The sequence below is a fragment of the Pteronotus mesoamericanus genome, unplaced genomic scaffold (genome assembly GCF_021234165.1).
Source record: "Pteronotus mesoamericanus isolate MK-2021 breed Mesoamerican mustached bat unplaced genomic scaffold, CSHL_Meso_final contig_657, whole genome shotgun sequence".
Classification (NCBI taxonomy): Eukaryota; Metazoa; Chordata; class Mammalia; order Chiroptera; family Mormoopidae; genus Pteronotus; species Pteronotus mesoamericanus.
The window spans coordinates 755,717-781,620 of NW_026555229.1; the positions used below are offsets into that span (position 1 = coordinate 755,717).

Here is a 25,904-nt window from a genome sequence, read left to right on the forward strand (position 1 = left end):
ATATTCTTGCCCAAGCAGTGTGATCACTTTAAGCTAGATCACCCAGGCTCTTTGTATCTGTAAATACAAATCCAGTTCCGGTTGCACTTGATTATATTGTTGGAGGTAGGGAGTCTGGACTTTAGTTGAGAGATCCGCAAAAGGGAGAGAGCCATGTTAAAGAGACTCTTGCCCTTCAAATTAATATCATGTAATTCTTTAATTATGATTGTAAAAGTTACTATTTATATAATGCTTATGTAGTGATATACCAAGCTATCTATTACTAAAAGCATGCTTACATTTTTTTAAAAAATGCATATATGTTTGTTGTAACCTTATTGTGATATGGTGTTTTCTGTAATTCAGAGGTGTGAATCCCTAGCGTGAAGTGTAACATATATATATAAAAACATATATATGCATATATATATATTTTAGGAGAAAATTTCACGGTCTTGAAATGATTTGCTTTTTGATACAATGTCCATGAATTATATATTGAAAAGCAGATGAAGGTTTGTAATTAGGATGGAACATTTGTGATTATCACTACCATCATTACCTCTACCATCTGCGCTATGGGTGCGGTGGAGTTGAATACTCTTACCAGTCTATGAACTCTGTTAGTTATGCATTGCATAACTCTGTGAAGCTCAGAGGTTAAGTACCCTCAGCTAGTAAATTGTACACTCAGATCTTCGAAGGAATCAGCTATTTAAAGCATTAATTTAGATCCCCTTATCCCCATTAACTATCTTTCTCAAATACAAAATATTCCAGAAACCTTTCTTAAGCTATGATTTAACTTTTGCTCCTTTGTATTCTTTCTCTCTTTTAATCAACTTCTTTCCTTATTTTCTGTTTTACTCCATTTATCTGTGCTATCTTCAATGTTTAAAATCTAAAAAGGGGGAAGAGAGTGGATGGGGATTTTGTTATGCAGAGGAAGAAAAGGAAGAAGAGATAAGGTTGAGGCTGATTAACTTTACTTAAAAACATGTACACACACTCCAATTCTTCCATAACACAAATGCAGGTTTGCAAGGTTTTGTTTTGTATGTAAGTACAAATGATATATATAAATAATACATGTAAGTAAATGAATATATAAGTAAGAATGAAGTTATAACATGAATACTGAGAGGAGAGGGGTGCAATTTTTTAATCTGAAAAACAAAAATTACATTAACACTCAAAACAAACAACTCTGCAAGTTCCCAACAATCATCTTTTTTTGATATTAAAAAAAAAATTCTTATCCTCTTTTCCTCTGTGATGTGTGTGCATGCCTTGCATGGGCATGAAGACCAGAGCAAGGGGGGATGTTATTTAATGCAAAATAAAATCCATTACATCATTCCATAATGGTATCCTTTTTAGTATTTACTGAAGGTTCCTCCTGGTGTGCTTTATAAAGACATTCCAGCACAGGATATAAGAACACTTCTACTGTTGATTACCTCTCATTTGCTTTTTTTCTGTAGGAATCACATAGGCTAACATACACAGTGAGTGACAAGAAGAACTCCCCGAAGACAAAGTGAGGCTATTTCAGTGGACTTTTTATTAAAACATGGAGAAAGTCTTGCGTATGGCTACAGGTCAATATTTTCAAAAGCATACTCTAAGACAATGAAAAATGTTTATGATAAACATTTTTTTCAATTATAAACTCCACGTATACTTACTAAAAAAAATGGGACATAAAAAGACAAAAAATTCTATTGTAGTTTCATTTTTAATATTTTGGTATACTCCTCCTCCCCAGTTGGGTTTTTGTTGTTTGTTTTCACAATTTCTGCCGTATCTTTTCTTTTTTAAGGTAAAATAATTTGTGTAAAAATTTTGTTCAATTAATAAGTTGGATTTCAGAAATGCTCCAACGGAGAAACTAGGAGCCATACTGGTCTTTAGGGGAAACCCAGTAATACTATTAATTGACTTCTTTGTCCAACCCTGTTGTGGGCCAAATGAGGGCCGACGAATTCCTTCGATGGGGATGACAGCCTCCCTTGTTGTAATAGTAGTTTTCAGATCAGTTATTAAATATGTACATGTGTGGAGTCCACTACTTCTTCCACAGCTGCTTGTGGCATCTTCCTTCATTGACAAGGGCTGCAAAAACGTACGTCTCAAAAGCAAAGGGTGGGGAGACGCCATTTGCAAAGCCGGAAATGATTAAAATATCAGGATTGAGACCATTCCCAGTCAGCAAGGGCTTGCCAATAGCACAGTTCCTGCTTCTGGTGTCTACTCTGAAGAGCAAGAGCACAGAGAGGCTGCCTGTCTACTATTCCACTGGAAGTAGGATTTCTGCAGCTACTGGTGAGCAAAGGGGGAGAGTGAGTCCCTGCAGGGGCGGGTACCAAGCAACCGCGCCAACTTGAGAGGTCAGCGGCCAGCCCAACTCAATGGCCTAGTCTCGCCAGAGACAGGCGCGGGCCCTGCCGGCCTCCGTCCTCTTCCGCTTGCTCCAGGTGCACCGCGGATCCATCCGCCGTAGCGAGCGCTCACGGTAGCGCGGCGATCGGCTTTTCGGAAATACCCGGATGGAAATGTAATGGCCGCCGTCAGGGACTCACAGGCAATGGGGACCACGACAGGTATTCCCTGTGAGCGGGGCCGCCCAGACTTGTTAGGATGGCTGGACTTCTAGAGGGACAGCTAGGGGGCAAAGGGCGAGTTTGTGGGGTGTCAGGTTCCCCTCCGAACCGGCTCAGGGATCCGCCTCTTGAGATAGGAAGCTCCTGTTAAATAGTCCCGGCCATTCAGTGCTTTCGCCTAACTTGCTGCAAAGTTTTTCTAGGTAAGTCGGCCTTTTCAGTCGCTTCTCTTGCAGGTTGCTAGAGCTAACCCTAGCCATGCTTGTTTTACGTCGGGGGTTTTGCAGCTCTTCTCTGTCTCCAGCCTAGGAGCTAGAGCGGGAGCGCGATATGGTATGCCTCCGCGCGCCTGAGGGGCAGTGGAACCCCGGAGGAAGGGGCGGATCGGGCGCGGTGTTTGGGACGGAGTGGGGCGCGCGGCGCTCGAAGCACCCACTCGGCTCGTCCCGGGGCTGGTGGAGACAGCATGGGCACCCCTCGGACCGCGCCCCTCGAGCTGTAGGTTCGCAGTGCCACCGCACCCCAACTCGACGGCGTCCCCATTGTGGGTCCAGTCTATGGTCTTTGGAGGTCTCTTCTTGCAGATATGCTCAGTTCTCTGGTGCGCGTTCCCTCCTCGGAGTTGGCCAAAGTCGCTCTTCCCTGCAAACCTCAACCACACCCCGTGGCAGATGGATTTCTTTGTAACTGGCTTTCTCACTTGTAGGGTCCATTTTGAGTCTCTTCTTAACATGGTGTCCTCATTGTCAAGTAGTGTCTTCCTAGATGGCTATGGTAACTGAGAATAATATATAGGGCGAATGTATATGGGGTAAAATGTGTAACTCTTAAGTAGACCAACAAGAACAGATATGGTAGCTTGGAGGTTCAAAATGCTAAAGTTAAAGGTTCAGTTCTTTTTAGGTTTACATTTGAAGACGTTTAGGGTTTGTGAGGTATTTTAGCGAAAACATGCGTTGCGTATGTTTGGTTATCAAAAGTTTAAGAATCCCTAAATAAAGCCAGTGTTTAAGGAATTCTTGAGGATGTTGAAGTTTTTATGAGTGGCACAATGATGAAACATGAAGACATCAAGCTGTACATTAGGGTAGGAATTTCATGAACTTGAATAGCTGTGTGTTAGGCGTACTTTAAATTGTTGAATTGGTTTTTATGCAGCAGTAGATCTGGTTTGAGTGTACTATGAAGTTAATGCCCTCGGGTTGAATAGATAGAAACCATTAAAATCGATTGAGTGAAATACCTTAACATTTTTCAGAGTTTAATTGCTAATCAATAGAAGTGGGTTCCTCTGAAACTCTTAGAGGCGTTGCATTGTGTTAACATTTGTAGGATATTAGTATTTCATAGGGAGGGTAAGATAGTGGGCCATGCTAATTTTTGTTAAGCTTGCCATAACTGATAGTCCCTCATCTAGAAAATTGTTAACAAAAGGGAAGGAAGGTTTAAAATACAGGTATTTAACAACATGTTTTGCACATTCAAATTTTTTCTTATTTGTTGCCATCAGAGTAAATAGAAATACCAATTCAAAGCACTTTATATCTGGTTTTATGGAAGAATTAAAGGACGGCAACCACATTGAATACCTACAGTGCACATTGATATGAGCTTTTAAAGTGCTTGAGGTTTTTATCATTATTACACTTCAAATCCTAGCCTCTCCTCTCTGGTAGTAGTATATTGAGATCCCAAAAGTTTTCGTCTCTTGAAACATACCAGATGGGATATAGTTTAGCATAAATGTACAGTTTGACTTTAAAATATATTTTCCACATGCCCTTTAATGTACTTTTATTGCTTATTTTTCTGTTTGGAATTGTTGTTATTGAAGCATTGTATACTTTATTAAGTGAAGCATCATTTAATTTGACTTTTTTTTCTTTAAATGATGAAAGACTTGAATCTTGCTCAGTTTCCATTAGGTACTCTACTAAAAGTTTTTTTGGCAGAGCACTATACACAGAAGAAAAATTATAAAGTTGAAATTTTTATTAATTATCTGATCAAAGATGTGAAGGCTATGAGTATTTCACTTCTGTATGGGGTATTGGCTTCAAGTGGTGAGCAGCTTTCATGGGATGTTAGATACCAGAAATGGGTATTAAGAGGGAGCATTGTGGTAGGACAGCTGGATTGGAATTAGATCCAGATTCTGGTTCTAACTTTGTGAATTAGAGCAAGACTCATTTTCCCTATCTTGTGATAAATGAAGATACTAGATTAATTCTAAGCTACCTTCTAAACTTTAAGTTTTTTGACGTTTGTAAATTCGTGACTTTGTCACTGGGTATCAATGATGGCTTATTTGCCTAAGTGCAGGGAAGTTTTTATTCTAAACTTATACACATAAATTGAATATGAAGCATAACTGAATCGAGAGTATTAAAATATTTTACTAATAGTTTTTGCAGTCAGAGTTTTAAAATCTTGGTCTTCATTTCCAGATATCATCTCTTTTGATCACTGTTCCTGATTGTGGCTTCATGCAAGCTTTAACTTGTGTGCCTTTTGTTCCTTGAAGAAAGAGGTATGGTAAAGATTGAAGTACTATTTTATATAGAAAAGTAGTAAGTTAATATGTTTTAATCTTGGACAAAAAAAATAGTTGTGTATATGAGTTTTCATAAATTATAATTTTATTTTTGGCTTAAAATACACATGGTTTTTCATTAAAATATAAGCAGAAAAGTAGTTTTTGGTTTTAGTGTTTATTAACATTTCATTAGAGATCTAAAGATGATTTTAACTATATTATCCTTATAAATATAAAGATGGCATTAAGGGCTTTGGGGAATAAATGATGGAGATAAATATGGTAGGAACATGTTTTGAAGCTATATGAATGGCCAGAAGAATGTTTGTGTTTTTCTGTAGTAGGGCAAAGTAATGCACCTGAAGGAAAATTGTTTAGTATGATTAATGGCATTGGCATTATGAGTCAGAAAAGGGACTTGGGAATCACTATAGATTTAGAACTGGTTTTCTGGAGACATTCATCTGAATATCTTGGTGTGGACAGAAAGAACGGGGAAAAATCAGCCAACAAATACATGGTATTCTAAGGAAAGTTTTGCAAACTCAATGTTTTTAAACACGAGTTTCTTGCTGTTTGTACCTATGATACCACAGTGTCATAATTTCCCTCACCAAATGCAATAAATATCCGCAGAAGTATAACCCTAAATTATACACAGAAGTATATTCCTACATTAGGATTAAGAATATGTATGTAACTACTAAAAGTAGCTGAAATAGACAACACCAACTTAAATTATTACTTTAATTCCATGAACTTTACTAGTAGGTGGGTTTTTTTCACAGCCATTTCCACAAAGGCATGCACTTTTAATTTTATTAGCAGTTGATGTCTAACTACTATGCATAGAGAGCAACAAGCTGAATTGAGATACCAGGTTTTCATTTATGTTCATTTACCTGCTTAATTTCTTCCTACATAACGTTTATTTGACCTCTTACCATGAGATTCATATTGGTACTGTGTTAATCTGGAATAGAGAAAGTAAATGCCGAGTGCTAAGAATTTCTTTACTGTGTTTGATCTAAACTACTCATAAAAAGTAATGTGTTGAAGAATGAAAACTTCAAATACAGTGAACTAAACAAGAGGCTGCTGTATGATGACTGACTAAAATGATTTGGATTATTCTATCTTTAAAAACTGAGCAAAGTTTGACTAAAAATTTAAAATTGTAATAGGTATGACTGTATGAAACAGGTGTCTCAATATTAGAATAAAGGTGCATGGCTTGAAGCTTAAGAAATTCGGTGGTCTTCACATGGGTCTCATTTCAAGAAGTGGTAGTAGTAACAGCAGCTGAAAACAAATACTGGCTTTCAGAAAGCCAAATTATTTATTTATTTATTTATTTGTCCTCACCTGGGGACATATTCGTTTATTTTAGAGAGAGGGGAAAGGAGGGAGGGAGAGAAGAAAACATCCATGTAAGAGAAATACTGGTTTGTTACCTCTTGTATGCGCCCCAGCCGGGGACTGAATCTGCAACTTAGGCATGTGCCCTGACCAGGACTCAAACCTATTACCTTACAGTTCACAGGACAGTGCTCCAACCAACTGATCCACACCAACCAGAGTAAAAAGTCAAATAATTTTAAAATGTAGTAAAATCATCACCAGTTAAAATTGGGTTGTTGGAGGTTGTGTCTGGTAGAAGATCTATCTATAATTTTTATTACCTCAGTATATCTTCATTTTGGGGAACCATTCCTTTCTATTGTAAGTAGTTGGTGGGCTTTCAGTCTTACAGTTTTATAACCCAAGCCTAGTCATCCCTCTTGCAACAGTGATTTCCTGTTACTCTAACACAATATAACATCAATTCCTTTGAAATTGATGTATGAATGCAAGAAGCTCCTTTCTCTCTCAAGTTAATTTGGGAGGGTGCGAGTGACATTCTTTCTCATATGTATGAGAACCTCATCTGTAGTAGGAAAAAGTGAAGCCATATAGAAATGGAAGATGGATGGAGATAGAGTGCCGTTTTCAGTCAGGGTATGGTATGAGATTTCAGCCTCTATCTTTTAATTTTGCCAGCTACCCTGATGTCCTTCCCAGTCCTTTGGGCCAAAATTCTGTATATAAAGTAGTTTGAATTGGATTATAGCAGAATGAATTTAAGACCTATAACTTCAAGTTGATCATTCACATCCATCAACAATTTGCCCTTTTCCTCCCCACCTTATAAAAGATGGCATTTGTTCATTCATCATTCATGCATGCCTGTATTCCTTTCTTCATTACACCTTTCATTTATTGTCTATTGTGTACAAGTGTGTGCAGCTGCCTAGTCAGTCAAGGATTATACATACTAGGCTGAGTGGATTTTGGATTTTCTCTAATATAAGCACATTTTTGTATACTTAAGTTACACAGATCAACAAGCATGTGTTGAGAATAATCAGTGCTGTGCTTAGCATTTTAGTAATATGTAAGAATAAGAGTTTTTGACCTTCAAAGTGCTTATAGTTTAGTAAAGGTACCCAGATTAGTGTACATGAAATGCAACATAAATATCTAAAACAGATAAGTGAATGCATACTTGTATAGTATGGATTTTAAGTCTGAATTCTGATAGGAAAGAAATTAGTTAGGGCTGGTCCAGTCTAGGAAGATTTCTTAAAGAAGGTATAACTTCAAATGAATTTTGACTTAACGAGGCAGTTTTTGATAGGCACAGAGAATAAATAAAGGATAGAGTTGAAAATGATTAAGTCCAGTGGTCAATTCTCAGTCCTCATCTTTCTTGACAGAGTTGATCAATCCCTGACCTTGGGAACACTTTCCTCACTTCGCTTTCGGGATACCGATTTCCTGATTTACCTTCAGTCTCACTGGCCATTCCTTTCAGTTTTGCTAGCTGGTTCTCCTCTTTTTCCTCTAAACATTATAATACAGGCTCACGCCTTAGAACTTCTCTGTTTATTAGCCCCTTGGATGATATCATTTAGTTCTCTATACTAAATGCATATACACAACAATGTACGCACACGAGTGACTACCAGAATTTTATCTGACGCCTGGACCTCTGTATTTTATATTCAGCTACACATTCATTTCCACTTGATTGTCAACTAGATATCCCAAATCCTATGTGGCTGAACTCAACTTTTGATATACTTGTCAAACCTGCTATTCCCACACAGGCTTTTCTAGCTTAATAGTAAATAGCAACTTATTTATTCCTGTTGTTGAGGTCAGAATTTTTAGAATTATCTTTGACATGTTTCCTTCTCTCATATGCCAAATTTAGTCTGTCAGAAAATCCCATGGGCTCTGTCTTCAAAATATGTAGAGTCTGACCATGCCTCATTGTCTCCACTAACACTCCATCATCTCTTACCTGTGTAATTGCAGTGTAATAATCTCCAAACTAGTATCCTTCCTTCCACTCTTACCTTCCTCCCAAAAACTCTGTTCTTAACAAAGCCAAAGTGATCTCTTTAAAAATACAGTTTAGCTCATGTTACTTCTCTACCCAAAATGCTCCAGTACATTCCCATCTTGTTTATAATAAAACCAAAATCCTTACCGTGTCCTCCAAGCCTTGTTTCAGCCCCCATGTTACTTTGACATCATGTATCCCTTTCCCTATGCTGCTCTCTGTTCCAGGCATACTGAACTTCTTGCTACCCTCTGAACATGTTAGGCATGCTCTTCACTCAGGCTGTTAGCACTTACTTCTTTTCTTGGAATGATGTCTGCTTCAGTTCCGTAAGATCTTGGCTCAAATAAGATCTTTTCAAGTGAGGTGTCCCTGGCTTAGTATCTAAAATGGCAACTTTCTGGTTCTGCCTATTTCCCGCTGCTTTTTATTTTTCCACAGCATGGGTCATTTTTGAATATATTATATAATTTACTTACTTTGTTTAGTATTTAAGTAACCACTAAAGTGTTAGCTTCATGAGGGGAGGGATTTTTTTTATCTGTTCTGTTCACTGCTGTGTTCCCAGTGCTTAGAACAAAGATTGGCACGGATTTGCTGCTATCTGCAAGCCCACTGCTACGCTAGGTGCTGGTGACATAGCAAAGAATGTGACAGATGTGGTCCTTATACTTTTGCAGCTTTTATTTCAGTGGTAGAGAGAGATAGAAAATAAATTGGCAAATGAAATGCTGCCAGAGAAAAGTATTATGAAAAAGAAATACAAGGGATAAAATAGAGAACAATTTTTTTCTGCGTGAGGTAGGGGCTGGTTTATAGGTTAGAGAACCTTCCTGAGGTGGAAACGTTTGAGCTGAGACCTAAAAAATGAGAAGGATATAGCCTTATGAAGAATATTTTGAGCAGGGAACAAAGGCCTGAGATAGGGAGTATTTGAGGAGCTGAGAGTGTATTTTTGGTTGCTTTCTGGAGTATATTCACAGGTGGGGAAAGTGGTCTGAGATACAGTTGAAGAGAAAGGTCCAGGATTAGTTGTCGCTGGTCTTTGCAGGCCTTGACAAAGAGATTAAATTTAATTTGAAGTGCCTTGGGAAGCCATTAAGGATTTTTAAGCTGAGGAAATTGATCTACTTATATTAAGATCACTCTTACTCCTGTGTGGAGACTGGAGTCAGAGGAGGGTGGTGGGCAAAAGGAAGGCATGGAATGCCATTTAGTGAGACTATTCAGTCCAAGTTAGAGATGACAGTGGGCTAAAATGATTACAGTGGAGATGGAGAGAAGAATTCAAGATGTATTTTGGAGATAAAATTGACAGGACTTGCTTACGGATTAATGTGGAAAATAAGGAAAACGGAAGTCGAGAATGATTGGTAACTGGATGGGTTGTGGTGCCATATATAAGACAGGGGGGCCTGGAGAGTAGAATTTGTTTTCATAAAGAGAGAGTATTTATAGAGCTGGAGAAAAATTGAACAGAAAGCTGAGAGGAAATGCATTGCATGTTCTCCTAACCAAGGAGCAATGAATCTCTTGAAGCCCCTCACCCCCATCCCACGCATGTGTTCCGAATCTTAATTCTGCCTCCTTTCCTAAATCACTGTCACAGCGAAGTGACAAACAGGGAAAAAGGAATGAGAGATGGTTATCTTTCTCCTCATTCTGAATCCAGTGGTCTTGATTTCACCTTGGACAGATTATTTTTTATTTTTCTACTAATGTCTACGTAATAAAAATGTGTTTTCTAACTTTGTGTATTTTAAATCAAACTTCATTGCAGTAAGAAAAGTTTATATGATCTGTGGCATTTGCTATAAAATGATTTAATCTGAAATCACAGAAAGTCAAATAATTGAGTTGAAAATAAAAGAATAAGTGAATTAAGAATGTGTTAGGTACCTGTGTGTCCAGTCTTCTTGGTTTTTGTAGGGGGTAAATGAGAACTATGACACAGAATTTACCTTCAGGAAGCTTATGAATTATCTTGTGAGGTAACGCTTTAAAAAAATGAAATGATATAACTATAAAACAGTTTGTAATAAAGTGGCGATTAGTGGCTATCCTTTAAATGAATATTCAGAGAAGGGAGAGATTAGGGTGTTTTTACAGAAGATTTCATGTCCTTATAGGAGGTAGAGTTAGAAAGGAAGTTTGACCAGTATTGAAGTAAGAGAAAGAGAAGGGATGACAAACCTGGCGAGAGGACAAGGTAAGAACAAAGGTAAACAGGTGTGTGTGTTTGGGGGGGGGCACAGGAAACATCTTATATGTTGAGCACTTCACACACACACACACACACACACACACACACACACACACGGCAAAGTTTCAGAGAGTAATAAGAAATCAGATTCACCTGAACCAGGAACGGTTTTTGTATTTTAATTTTTAATTTTCTTTCATAATTCATACTCATTCATAACTGAACTTTTTCTTAATTGTATACCATTGCTCACCTATCTGAAATGTTATGTGTCTCACTTGTACACTAGCATTTTCAGCTTTTGTAAATCTGTACTTAGTTGTATTTGCATAATTAGCTCTTCTTTTCTTTTTTGCTGTAAGTTGCTCATTAGGCCACAGCAATTGGAAGGGAGCTGGCTTTCATTGTATACATAAATTCTACAAAATTTATTTTACTTGTTTAAAATATGATAGGCATTATTCTCTCAGGTTAACTTTGAAAAAACTTAAAACAGCTACCAAAAAAACAAGCCAACCCCAAAACCCAAATCTTTGTCGCATGTCATAAAAAGATAAGTTTTCTTGAGGGCACTAAAATAGCTTCTGCCTTGAAAATAAAGAGTTTTAGGGGGTTTTTGTGTGTTCTAGGTTTCTTTTAGGCAGAACCTCATATTTTTCAGTAAGCTTTTCTTGCTGCATGCTGCTTTTGTTCTGTATCCATTTATATATTCGTTTGACCGTTTTCCATTCAATTATCTCTGCAGAAAAAATTTGATGACTCAAGGAATGCAGAGGTTATAAAAATAATGATTAATTAGTTTTCCTATCTGTATTATGACTAGTTAAGTTACAGAGCTACATGCTGAGTCACAAATGGGGTAAGCTAAAATTAGAGTTTTTTAGTTCTTTGTTTAATGTTTAAGCAACTGGAATGTAGTGAATAGCACATAGATTCCTTTTTATACTGTTTTGCTAAAACTAAAGACTATAGAACATCTTTGCTTTTTAATCTGTTGTAGAAAGCAGACAAAACTCTAGGAGTGGTACTTTTTAATTTACTTATTCAAGTCTTCCTTATCCTTGCCCTTTTACTTTAGGAATTATCTTTTTAAAATATCTTGGTACCTACTGTGCAATTCCTAACCCATGCTAACACTGCCAGTTCTCCGGATCCTTGCTTTTTATTTGGATGTCACTTAATCCTTTATTTTTTTTCCTTTTTCTCTACCATATCTTCCTTGCTTTTTAGTACCATTCTAATATTTCTAAAATAGTACTTTTATAACTTCTCGCTGCTCGAGAACTAACATTTGTTCCTGGTTACCTTTTATTTCAATTTCAGATCTGTTCTCTATACTCTGTTCTCACTTAAATCTTCATTATACATTCTCTCTTTGATCTAGATTCTGCAGTGGCATAAGAAAAAAATGCTTTTCTCCCAGTGTTTCTTTAGTCTTTTTTTTTCTGGTCTACGTAAGCTTTTGCTCCTTTCTTACATGTTTAAATCTCGCTGTTTAAAGGATCATCTACTTTTAAACAGTCAAAATTGATCTTAACCTAATGTTTTAAAGTAAGAGCCTTTGGGTACAAGTAATAAAACCAGCTTTAGCTACTTTAAGATAGTATAACCTGAAAAGGGGGAACTATTTTAAGCATACAGGATTTTTTAGAATTTAGAGGCAGGAATATACAGTCAGGTCTCAGTAAAGACTTGTGGTAGTGACATTACAGTCTTGGTTTCAGTCAGGGTACCTCGAAGAGCTGATGACTCTCACTGTTCTTGTTTTAGTTTGTTTATTTTTTTGCTATGCCATGGTGTCATTCCTTTAAAAAAAATTCCCATTTTCAATAGTATGGAGGATATCTTTCTATAGATTTGTGTTTGTTTGTATAAACATATACACATAAGGCCTTTCCTCCTGATATAAAAATGAGGCTCCTTCCTCCTAATTTAAAAAATGTGTTACTTGTCTTGATAGGCAACTTCCTGTTTTAAAAAAATCAAAAAATTCACAAGTTTTTATAAAGTCAATACATACACCTCTTTATAATGTTTTCATGTGGTTGTGTAATTTAATCATTTTCCTATTTATGGACGTTTAAGTCATACTGTTATGTATCTATATGTGGTGCTTTTATTTGTAGGATAGAATGTAAAAAGTGGTTATGGGAGGATCTTAGAAAATGTGAAGGAAATTGATTATTTTCAAGGAAAATATAAATTGCCAAAAGTGACCCTAGTAAATCCAAAGAGCTGGGAAACCACTTGCAAAATTGAAAGGCCTAAAATCCACAAAAGTACCAGGCCCATATGGTTTTGTTAGTATAGTATATGCAGTTTTTCAAAATTATATTTTATTGATGATGGCATTACAGTTGTCCCAAGTTTTCCCCTTTGTCCCCCTCCATCCAGCACTTCCCACACCCTCAGGCGATCCCTACACCATAGTTCATGTCCATGGGCCATGCATATCAGTTCTTTGGCTACTCCATTTCCTATATTGTATTTTACATCCCCATGGTTATTCTGTAACTACCTATTTGCGCTTCTCTGTCTCCTTACCCCTTCACCCATTCTTCCCTGCCCCACTCCCGTTTGGCAGCTATTAATGCTCTGGATATCCATGATTGTCTGTTTTTGTTTGCTTAGTTTTTTGATTCAATGGTTGATCGATATGTATTTATTGACACTTTATTGTTTAGTTTTGAATTTTTTTTCCCCTTAAATAAAACCCTTTAACATTTTATGTAATAATGGTTTGATGATGATGATGAACTCCTTTAGTTTTTTCTTGTCTGGTAAGCTCTTTATCTGTCCTTCCATTCTATATGATAGCTTTGCCGGGTAGAGCAATTTTGGCTGTAGATCCCTGCATTTCATGACTTTGAATATTTCTAGCCAATCCCTTCCAGCCGGCAATGTTTTTGTTTTTTGTTTGTTTTTTTGAGAAATCAGCTGACAGTCTTATGGGAATTCCACTGTTAGTAACTAACTTCTTTTCTCTTGCTAATTTTAAGATTCTCTCATTATCTTTAACCTTTGGCATTTTAATTATGATGTGTCTTGGAGTGAGCCTGTTTGCATCCATCTTGCTTGGGACTCTGCTTCCTGGACTTGCATATCTGTTTCCTTCACCAAATTAGGGAAGTTTTCTTTCATTATTTTTTTTTTAAAGGTTTTCAATTTCTTGCTCTTTCTCTTCTTCTGGCACCCCTATGATGCGAATGTTGCATTGCTTTAAGTTGTCCCAGACGTTGCTTACACTACCCTTATTTTGGGGGGGTTCTTTTTTCTTCTTCTGATTGTTTTTTGCTTCCTTATGTTCCAAATCATTGATTGGATTCTTGGCTTCATCCACTCTACTGTTGTTTCCCTGAATAGTTCTTTATTTCAATTAGTGTAACCTACATTTCTGATTGGATCTTTTTTATATTGTTGAGGTCCCCACTGAGTTCCTTGACCATCCTTATAACCAGTGTTTTGAACTCTGAATGTGATAGGTTTCTTATCTCCATTTTGTTTAGATCTTTTTTCAGGAGTTTTAATCTGTTCTTTCATTTGGGCCACGTTTTTTTGTCTGCTCATTTTGGTGGCCTCCCTGTTTTTGTTTCTATGTATTAGGTAGAGCTTCTGTGACTCCTTGTCTTGATAGCATGGCCTAATGTAGTAGGTGTCTTGTACGGCCCAGTGGCACAGCCTTCCCTATCACCCAAGCTGGGTACTCGAGGTGTGCCCTTCTTGTGGGCTGAGTACATCTTCTTGTAGTTGAGTCTTGATTGCTGTTGGCAGGTCAGTGAGAGGGATTTACACTGGCCAGTTAGCTGTAAGCACTGGCTCTGACCACTGACTACCAGCCTCCACTCTCCGCGGAAGTTCAGCTGTGCAGCAACAGGGTTATGGTGCTCCGATGTGGTCTGTACCTGTCTACTGGGTACACAGGCTCTGGGGTTTCCCGGGGGTGCTGGCCAATGTTAACCCCTACCTTTGTTCTGCCTGGGGCCACCCTTCATGAGCTATAAAGCAATCTGAGATGGTTGCTACTTACGCTGGGCTTGGAGATTCCCAGGTGAAGCCAAACTGAATCGAGGCTGGCTGCTGCTAGGGCCAGGCCTTAGGTCACTTATCAAGAGGTATGGGAACTGGGGAATTACTGAGGCCAGCTGTCGTGTGTTTGGTAGGGTTTAGGAAGTTGTGAAGCATGAGCCAAGACCAGCCATTCATGTGTAAAAGTCACAGTTAACAGTTTGGGTGGGCGCATAAGTTGGGTAGGATAGAATCCCTGGGGATCTCCACCGCAGGGCAAACAGTGTATGCCAGGTTGTTGGAATCTCAGACATGACCCCTTCCTGCTGGCTCTGTGGCTCTGTGGCTCTGTGTGGGGAGGGTTCAGAAAGGGTATGATGGCCTCTTGCCCACCTTTCTGTCTGGGCGGAAAGCTGTCCCCCAGGTCCCATTTTGATGCCAGACACTTTCCTCCCTACATGCCACTGATGCCTTTCAAGCTGTTACCCAGGTGCTGGAGCTCAGAGAGAGTGAGTCTAAATAAGTCTGTGTGTGGATTCTTTAAGGGGAACTGCTCGGGATTCCATAAGTTTCTTCCACCAACTCAATCCTTGTTGACTTCTGCAGCCAGAAGTTATGGGAACTTACTTCCTGGCGCTGGAACCCTGGGCTGGGGGTGCTTGTGTGGGGTTGGGACTCCTTGCTCCTGAGATATCCCTCCTGAATTTATATTCGCCACACGTAGGTGTGGGACCATTTGGTTCCACGTTTCCACCCCTCTTAACAGCCTTGATGGACGTGATTTCTTTATTCCTTAGTTTTAGACTTACATTGAAATCAGTTTGTGAAGGTTCTGAGTGATGGTTGTTCTACAGTTTTGTTGTGATTTTGATGTGGTTGTGTGAGAAGGGGAGCCATGTTTACATATGCTGTCATCTTGCTGGAACTGGAGTCAGTGTAGTCTGTGATGTTTTAAAGAGTGGACAGTTCTCACATTTAGTGAGCTGTTGCAGAGCAGATGAAATAGCAAAACCAGTAAGGCACTGGAAAAAGAAAACTCTAAATACAATTTTGTCAGATCTAAACTAGAACTTTATTAAACAATGATATACTTAATGCAAAAATAGTTCAACATTATACTTGCTATTCGTTTGTACAGTATATAGGAAAAATAAATTGATGTTATAATTTTTACTTTTTCTTTTAACAATGTACCAAGATCATGAAGCATATTATTGACTATCATTTATTTTCTGTATAAAATACATAAAACTTTTTATTTGTGTAATAACGCTGCATACATAGCTGCTATTCTGGTGGTGCCAGTTCCCTTTTATGTAACATCATAGCTCACAAATTAATTTTTTAAGTAAATAAAAAAATCACTTATAGCATGTTTATAAAGCATGAGTGACATCTGATAGCATAATTCTTTATTCTCTGAGTGTTATATTTGATACTTTGTTATAAGCTTTTCTACAGTAGTGTGATTGGATACTTGTGTTTTCATATGAGGAATACAGCATTGAATAATATATATTTTATTTTGATCGCTTTTTTATTTTGATTGCTACACTAAAGGTAGAAAAGCAATCAAAATTTTCACCAATTTTGTTTTGGCTCAAGTTTACTACTTTAAGTTTGTTCTCTTAAGAAATGTCTTTAAGAAATGTTCTCTTTCTCTAGTGTTTTCTAGTTTAACTGTATTAAGAAAATATTTACATTTATTTTCTGTTTTGTAGGTTGTTGACAGATATTCTCATCTTTTTTAGCTTTTTTTCCTGGTTAAAATTTGATTTTACTGAAGTATTTACTTAAAACTATTTTTCAGAAGGAGTACATATATAATATATTCCCTGAATCTTTGCACATCTAAACTAATACTTTTCTATCACATGTGAGAGTTTACCTTGGTATAGTGTTAATTCTTTTCTCTCAGAACTCTATAAATGTTATTTCATTGTCTCTAGTATGTAGAATTATCTGTAAAATGTCTGAGTAATATTTCTGCCTGATTAAAGTTGGCATTGCTGATGAAAATTTGAAATCTTTTTACGTAACTGTTGCTTTCCACCTTATTTTTTAAAAATATTTTTATATTTGAAACTAAAACATTTTACTAGGATAAGTTGTAGATAATTAATTTTATATTCTCCCCCCACTAATCTTGCCAGCTATTTGGGGAACCTTTGGTTTTGAAAATTCAAGTCTTAAAAAAATCACAGAAAACTCAATGTAATCTTTCTTTATTTTCAAAATCATATTTCTCCCTCATCTACTCTGTTCTCTCTTGGCAATATATTGTTTTTTCTTTTTTTAAAAATGAGATTGCCAATTATTACTTGATTTTTTTCCTACAGTAACTTTCATTGTAGTTACTGTTTTTCACTGGTAAGTGGGAGAATAAAAGATAGGTTTTGTTAATTGTTCAGGTTATTTGCCCTTTTTTGAGCAACTACATCCAGTGATGTTTCTGCCTACTTACTTTTTTTGATGACATTGGTAGTTGAGATGAATTCTTAGAGGAAACTCTTTCTTTTCTTTTTGTTAGATGAAGGATGGAGAAACGTTAATTGTAATAATTTTTTAACAGCTTAGAAATAGTTTTTTAGACGTAGTTTTTTACTTCTGTGGAGAAAAGACAGAAGTCTTAAGCAGAAGGAGATAGCCAGGGACTTAGGAAGATATGTCTTTGTTCAGAAATAATTTTCTCTTCTCTCTTGATAGCTGGTGCTAGCAACCCCCAACTCTGGTTGGCCTCTGGACCCAGATCAAAGCTCTGGATTCATCGTCTCCTCCGCATACCTCAGCTGGAGACTTCTGTTACTCCAGGGACTCCACACAATCTTCCTCTCAAGCCCTTGCTTTCTCTACCCAAGGTATGCTGAGGGGAGGGAGTAGGCAGAATTTTGTTGCTCATTTCCTAAGGGCATAATATTAATAGATACTCAATAAATATTGGTTGAATAAATGTCCCCTAGTAGGCCTCCTGTTTAAAAGTGGTGCTTGAAAGTTGGTCAGCATTTGTTTTCACTCTTCTTTCTCTGGCTCATTTCCTACCAACACCTTGTAGTACATGTATGGAATGTTTTCTAGTTTCTAGCTATTTTGTAGGATTTCATGATTTTTTTGGTTTGTGCTTCAGTGAGCAATTGTGAAAGGAAGGAAATCAAATTGCTTAAGTTTCCATGTTGGTGCAAGAAACTCTCCAGGTCATTTTAAAGGGCCAATCATACTCTGTACAACTTACATTACTTCAAAGCTTGATGAGGTGTTGGTCAAGTCTTATGAGGAAATAATACATATTTAGAAGGCAGTAGTTTAAATGGAAGATTTAAAATTAGTAATCCTTATTAGTGGAGTAGATTAGACTGTAGTGAAAAGAGCATCGGCTCATAGGTTGGAAGATTAAAATTATGATAAATTTCTCTTTTCTGGAATTTTTCTGAAGTGTTGCGAATATGGCAATACATTTTGTTGCCATATGTGGCAACCTTAACATAATTTCCTACCAGGTTATCATCTTTGATTGCTTCCATATATACTACAAGTAGAACATAATTGAAGACAAAATAGATATTCCAAATTTAAGATTTGGGGGCAAATAACAAACCCAGAACTACCTAAAATACACAAATTCCCCTAATACTGTGTTATATATGCTGTATATTAACTATAGAAAAATTTGACATTCAACATAAATTAGCAATTATCAAGCCTAAGTAAAAGTTAAGTGGATTTCTTAATAAGTTAGTCCTTTTTTTTCAGGTTTGTTTTGCCTATGAGGAAAAGGTATGCAATTTATTGATCTATCTATCTGTCTATCTATTTTATTATCCTCATGCGAGGACATTTTTTCATTGCTTTTAGAGAGAAAGGGAGGGAGAGAGAAACACTGATGCAATAGAGAGGCATTGATCAATTGTCTCCTGTGTGCTCCCAGACCAGGGGTTGAACTTGCAACCTGGGTTATATGCACTGACTGGAAATCAAACCTGCAACCTTTCGGTTACAGATCCAGCTCCAACCGAGCCAAACCAGCCAGGGCAAGGGCATGCACTTTAATAGGTAAACTTTGTGGCATTTGATTTGGCTACCGTGTTATTCTACTTATTTTCTCTGCTTTGTGTATTGAAAGGGTGAGGTTCCTGAATGGTGAATTCTAAATAAACAATGTTTTAAAGTATATGTTCTGCCTTCACCTTTTAGATTGTAAGCCATAAATAGGGTAAGGACCAAGTTTTTTAATCTTTCCATGACACCCATCAAAATGCCTCATATTCATAGTAGGTATTTACTAGTGTTAGTTGAGTTATTTAAATGAATAAATAGTGTTAAATGATTGAGTTATATGATTGAGTCATATTTTTATACTGGTTGTTAGACTTTGAGATATGTGTTTTTTTAACAAGAAAATTTTTAAGTTGTGTAGCTATTTTGAAATGGAATTAATGATATTTAGAAATATTATTAAAATTTGTTCTTTTTTAGCATTACACATGCATTTTTGGATACATGAAATATTACTGTAAAAACTATTTGCCTTTTGTAATGAAACTCGTGATGCACAGTCCTCTTAATTCTATGTAATAATAGAAAAGCTTGGGTATGGATAATCCAGAACAACCAGCAAATGGAGAGGAACCATTTATAGGTGTTCTTAAAAGTTTCATATGTTTGACCCACGCCCTCAGATTCTGGTATAGTGAAAACTCCATATACATAATTATGATACTTGTCACTTGAAAATGTAATCATCTTTAGGGAATCTTCTCAGTTGGTATGAATAACCACCAGATGTCATTGATTTTTTTCCAGCCACTTATTATTTTTCTTATTTTTGAAGAAAAAGCTTTTTACATTTCACATTAATTAATATAGTAAAAAACTTAGAATAAAAAATTTAATATTAGGTGTAGTATATTAAAAAATTCAGTAAACTGGTATCTTCCCAATACATTTATTATCAGGTTAGCATATGTATGTGTATATATATACACACACACATATGTGTGTGTGTGTGTGTGTGTTTTTAGACCCAACCCAAAAGTATTAAGCTTGAGTAATATTAAAAGGGCCTTTTAATATAAAAATAATGTGATTCCTAATTATATTCCTTGAATAAAGGATTTCTAAAACAGTGAAGTTCCTAGTTATTTAGAGTAACTGAAATTTAAAGCTGAGACCTTTGGGTGGACATTATAGATGAAGCTTTATGTGATTTTTTTACTTTATTTTCATTAGTTTACCTAATTTTATCTATTATTCATAACATATTTAAGGCCACTAAAGTAAGAAAATGGAATTCTTCTAATACATAGTTTGATATTTTACTACTGAACCTTTAGTACTCAGGTTCTAATCTCAGCAATATAGTGTCATAATTTATTACATTACTATTTTTTATTCCTCTGAAATTTGAATCATATTTCCTTATCCACGGTAGTTACATACAGTAATAATGGTAGCTGCAATATATTTAGCACTTTACCAGATACTTTTACATATATTTTCTTATTTAATCTTCACAACAATTTTATGAAAAGAGGTAAGGGAAGTACTTTTTTTTTTCCATTTTATAGATGAAACTAAGACACTTAGTTTGGCACTTGTCTAGAGTAACATAAACCAGTAAGTGTTTAAATTAATGGAGGCAAATAGTAATGGGTACATTCTAATCTGCCAAGGGCTTTTCTTGATGCCATCTGTCTGAGTTCGAGGAACAAAAAGCCAAATAGCCAAAATGGGGGGGAACCAGAAAGGTAGTAGGTAGGTAGTAGGAGTACTACCTCAAAGGAATGTGCTATTTCTTTTTAATTTCTTCTGTTTGTTCTTTTTTTTACATGTTAGTAATGATAACTTGAGAGTAGATAATGTCATTTTGCTGTTGTTAGGTGAATGAAACTTTTAAGTGTAAGTTGTCCCTGATGCACCAGAGAAGTAGGGAAATATGGAGAGAAGTTCGTTGAAATTTTCACAAGGTAATAGCTATAGGGTCAATTTAATAAACAAGTGAGAAAGTTAATGGTAAAAGCGTGTAATTGGAATGTAAGATTTTAGGGCTTTCTTTTTAAGATTTAAAAATTCTGTTTAAAAACTATAGTATCAACTTAATATAAAAATCTTAGAGATTAAGAGTGCCTTTCCAATTGTGGTTTTCTTTAGATAAGAAAACTGAGGTGCAGAGAAGTTGAAGCTTGCCCAGTGCCAGAGAGCAAAACTGGAAGTAAAGCTTGTATTCCCTGACTTCCATGTTAGAGTTATTTCTACTTCAGACTTTTGCTTCTTGGTAAGCTGTTTTTAAAATAATTAACAGGCCTTTTATTACATCTCTTACTTATATATTTGAGCAACATTCCTACTTTCTGTCAAAATGAACTTAAAAATATGAAATTTACTGATACTTTTGTGATGAAAATTTCAATTCTTTGTTTGGTTTTAGGTGAGTTAATGTGGGAAAAATCCTGGTATTTTGAAGATGTCTCGGCACAGTATTGTTTCCTGTTTAAATTACAAGTAATTTCAAGAGTTTTCAGAAAAAAAGAAATTGGGATTTTCTTTTGTTAAATCATGCCATCTGAACAGAAACAGTTATATTTTGATGAAAAACAAGCTGCTTTAAGAAAAGATTATGATATGAAAAGTGACGTAGTTGATACTATCAGATCAGTAATTGAACCAAAAATTTCAGAAAGTAGTTTTCATTATAAACTGAAAAGTGTGAAAATTGATTTGCCGAAGATAAATATTCCAAATGAAGTCCTGTTGAAACATGAAGTTGACAAATACAGAAAATTATTTCAGCATAAACCACAGACTGCAAGGAAATCTGTCTGTATAAAGACTGTAAGCTGTGTAGGGGAGCGTATGTTGTTCCAGAAGCCTGAGAAAGTTGAAGAAGAGAGTATAAAAATGTCTGCAAAAATACTCAGTTTCAGCTGTTTAAAATGCCGAGATAGCACTCGATATAGCCCAAATGATTTGCAGAAACACTTTCAAATGTGGCACCATGGCGAATTACCTTCATATCCTTGTGAAATGTGCAGCTTTTCAGCAAATGACTTCCAAGCATTTAAACAACACAGACGAACCCATAGAAGCACTTTAGTAAAATGTGACATTTGTAACAATGAGAGTGTATATACTTTATTAGACTTGACAAAACATTTTGTCTCTACACATTGTGTAAATGGTAGTTTTCAATGTGAAAAGTGCAAATTCTCCACCCTGGATGTTGGCACATTTGTTCAGCACATTCATAGACACAATGAAATCCATTATAAAAGTGATAAATACCATCATATATATTTTACCAGAGGAGAGATTCAGAAGCACCTTCATGTTCATTCTGTTAAATTTCCCTTCAGTTGTCAATATTGTAGCTATGGTGCCACAAGGAGAGAGCACCTTGTAAGACATGTTCTAACTTTACACAAAGAACATTTATATGCAAAAGAAAAACTGGAAAAAGACAAATACGAAAAAAAGATGGCAAAGACTTCAGTAGGACTTAAGCTTATACTGAAAAGATACAAAGTAGGTGCGTCAAGGAAAACATTCTGGAAACGTAAGAAAATCAACAGTGGAAGTGACCAGGTTATAGGAAAAAACACTGAAGTACTTAAAAAAGTGAACAAAACACAGGCTAAATCTGAAGACCAGAGCCATCTTATTCAGGAACATTTAAATGAAGAAAAGGATGAACGACTACACTGTGAGAGCAATGATAAACCTGCTGAGTCAGAGTCGGAGAAGCCAACTCTTCTGTCCACTGGACAGTATAATAGAGCTGAAGAGCTACCAAATTCTACTCCGGGTTTCATGAAGACTGCTGTACAAGGACCTACAGTGTTAATGGTGAAAAACAATAGAATAACAGTTCCAGCTAACTATAGTGCTAAATTTATGGGCTTCAAGATGGTGGATGGAAAACAACATATTGTAATAAAATTGTTGCCTACCAATAAGCAGAATTTATATTCACCAGGCTCACAGTCAGATGCTGCAAAGGACAGTACTGCTAATTTGAAGCTGCAGACTTTGGACACCACTGGATTTTTAACAAGAGGAACAACTGACTTAAGTGACACAGTTTACATGAAAGCAACTACATTTTCATGTTCGTCTCCTATTCTTGCAGGGAAAGTAACTTCAGAAAAAGAAATAGCTTTGCTATCTCAAACGAGTAATACACTTCAAGCCATGGATGATGGAAAAAATGTATCTTCTTTTCCAACATCATCAGAATCAGTTACATCGGTGAATTTCCCCACAAAAGTTGAAGCAAGAGATAATGTTGACTTCTTTGGAAGTCATATTACTCATAGTTACCCTGAGGTGTCAGGTACTGCCATTAAAAGTCCAGATAAAATCAACTCTGCTACCAAAACAAATGCATACGGCAGTGGAGATATGCATAACTATTGCATTAATTATGTCAACTCTGAATCACCTGTTGAACCTTCCAGCCAAGGATCATTACCTTTTCATAATTACTCAAAAGTGAATAATTCTAATAAACGTCGTAGGTCTTCAGGAACAGCAACGTGTGAAAGCCCTCAAAGAGAGTCTTCATCAAGCAAGACAGTTGTTCAACAACCAATAAGTGAATCAGTCTTATCACTCGTGCGAAAGGAGAGCTCAAACCCAGATAGCATGTTAGCATCTATTAGCCTTTTAAATACTAAAGATGAAACTTTAAAAACTCAAGGTGACATAGAAGAACAGTGTGTTTTAGAAAAAGAACAAAACATTGATGGACAGAACCTATACATTAATGAAAGTCAAAATTTAGAGAGCATGACTGAAAAATCTAAATGGGATGACATTTCCAGTGTTGAGTCACCTTTGATGCCTAGGATTACATCTGTGTTCTCTCTCCAAAGCAAACAGGCGTCAGAATTTTTGCCACCTGAACTAAACCAGTTACTTCAAGATGTATTAAAAACAAAACCCGATGTACAAGACGACTCTAGTAACACTCCAGATAAAGGGTTGTCACATCACTGTGACCAGTCCTTTCAGAAACATGAGGGAGAAGGCAAAATTATCGAATCTTCAAAAGACTTTAAAGTACAAGGCATCTTCCCAATTCCATCTGGTAGTGTGGGTATTAGTGTGCCTACAAATGATCTGAATTTAAAATATAGTGGAAAAGAAACACAAATGCTGTCAGTTTCACAAGATGTGAAAGATTCAGAGAAGGCACCTAGAATTTCAGGTATTGGCACATTACTTAAGACTCAATCAGATGCAATAATAACACAGCAGCTTGTCAAAGACAAACTGCGAGCCACTACACAAAATTTAGGTTCTTTATATATGCAGAGTCCACTTGTAAATTCAGAACCAAAAAAAGCTATATTCGTTCAAACTCCAAAAGGCTTTTTTGTACCATTGCACGTTGCTAACAAGCCTGGATTACATGTTGTTTCAGGAAAACCACAGGTTAATAATCAAGGTGTACCTGCTTCTCTTCTTTTAAACAAGAAACCTGGGATGATTTTAACATTTAATAATGGGAAATTTGAAGGTGTTAACACTGTCAAGAGTGAGAGTACTCAAGCTTGTGCAACTACAACAAAAGAGCCTTGCAGAACACCTTTTTTGAAGGTGGAACCAAACAATAATTGTCTGACACCTGCACTTTGTTCCAGCATTGGCAGTTGTTTGAGCATGAAAAGTAGCTCAGAAAATACTTTGCCATTAAAAGGCCCTTACATTATTAAAACGCCATCAAGTTCTTCAGTGAAAGCTGTTCCTACTTTTAATATAATACCTGAGCATCGGGGTACTAAGTCAAATATGTTGGATTCAGTAAAACAGCAGAATGAGATTTTTCCAAAACCACCTCTTTTTACCCTCTTGCCTGATGGCAAACAAACTGTTTTTTTAAAGTGTGTGATGCCAAATAAAACTGAGCTGCTTAAGCCTAAATTAGTCCAAAATAGTACTTATTATCAAAATATACAGCCAAAGAAACCTGAAGGACCACCACAAAAAATATTGCTGAAAATTTTTAACCCAGTTTTAAACGTGACTGCTGCTAATAATCTGTCAGTAAGCAACTCTGCGTCCTCATTGCAAAAAGACAATATATCATCTAATCAGACTGCAGGAGGAGAGCAAAAAGAGCCAGAATCTTCTAGAGATGCCTTACCCTTCCTAGTAGATGATATGATGCCAGCAAATGAAATTGTGATAACTTCTACAGCAACATGCCCAGAATCTTCTGAGGAACGTGTACATATCACTGATGGTTCAGAGGCCAGAGTATTGAGGTGTAAAACAAATTGTACAATTGAGAGAAGCTTTAATAGAAAAAAGACTCCCAAAAGAAATATTTCAAGAATAAAAACTCATGTAAGAAGTAAAGATTCTGAAACTGCCAGTGTATCTAGAAGCAGAAACTGTAAACGAAAGTGTAGAGATAGTTACCTAGAACCTCCAAGAAAAAAAGCAACATTACATAGAAAGTGTAAAGAAAAGGTTAAACCTGAAGGTGTCCATGAATCTTTTGGAATTTTCAAACCTAGGCTTTCAAAAGATTCAGTCAGAACTTTGCGACTTTTTCCTTTTAGTTCCAAACAGCTTGTGACATGTCCCAGGAGAAATCAACCAGTTGTAGTGTTGAATCATCCAGATGCAGATGCACCGGAAGTAGTAAATGTAATGAAAACTATTTCCAAATTTAATGGACGTGTACTTAAGGTTTCGTTGTCAAAAAGAACTATCAATGCTTTACTGAAACCAGTTTGTTGTAACCCTTCTAAAACAACTTACGGTGATTTTTCCAAGAGGCACAAAACATTTAAACCTGTTAGTTCTGTGAAAGAAAGATTTGTGCTAAAATTAACACTCAAAAAGACAAGCAAAAACAATTATCAGATCGTGAAAACTACCTCTGAAAATGTTCTGAAGGCTACATTTAACTGTTGGTTTTGTGGTAGAGTATTTGACAATCAGGATGCTTGGGCTGGTCATGGGCAGAGACATTTAATGGAAGCTACTCGTGATTGGAATATGTTAGAATAATTTACTGTAATTACCAAGGAAAAGAAAGGTGAAATTATCTTAAAACAGTGGATTTAATGACCTTAATGCAGACATTTTCTACTTCGATACAGTACCTGAAATTAAACATTTAAAAATTGGCTATATTCTATAGAAGAGAAAAAGTTTTGTGTGTAATGTTGGAAAATGCTGTTA

General features: G+C 36.3%; 1 protein-coding gene across 3 annotated transcripts; it reads left to right on the forward strand.

Moving 5' to 3' along the window:
- Positions 1-2,629: 2,629 nt before the first annotated feature.
- ZNF518A (zinc finger protein 518A) lies at positions 2,630-25,904 on the forward strand. 3 transcript variants are annotated; one of them, XM_054581290.1, is made up of 6 exons: positions 2,630-2,788; positions 5,033-5,115; positions 17,424-17,575; positions 18,465-18,488; positions 20,862-20,985; positions 21,139-25,904. In XM_054581290.1, the coding sequence occupies exon 6, from the start codon at positions 21,267-21,269 to the stop codon at positions 25,728-25,730; it is 4,464 nt and encodes a 1,487-aa protein (XP_054437265.1). In that variant the 5' UTR covers positions 2,630-2,788; positions 5,033-5,115; positions 17,424-17,575; positions 18,465-18,488; positions 20,862-20,985; positions 21,139-21,266; the 3' UTR covers positions 25,731-25,904. The 3 variants fall into 3 exon arrangements, with proteins under 3 accessions (XP_054437265.1, XP_054437266.1, XP_054437267.1); XM_054581291.1 differs by lacking the exon at positions 2,630-2,788 and adding an exon at positions 3,071-3,186; XM_054581292.1 differs by lacking the exons at positions 2,630-2,788; positions 5,033-5,115; positions 17,424-17,575 and having other exon boundaries at positions 18,311-18,488.

Coding starts and splice junctions, on each gene's coding strand:
- ZNF518A (XM_054581290.1), top strand. CDS start 21,267: ATGCCATCTGAACAGAAACAGTTATATTTTGATGAAAAACAAGCTGCT.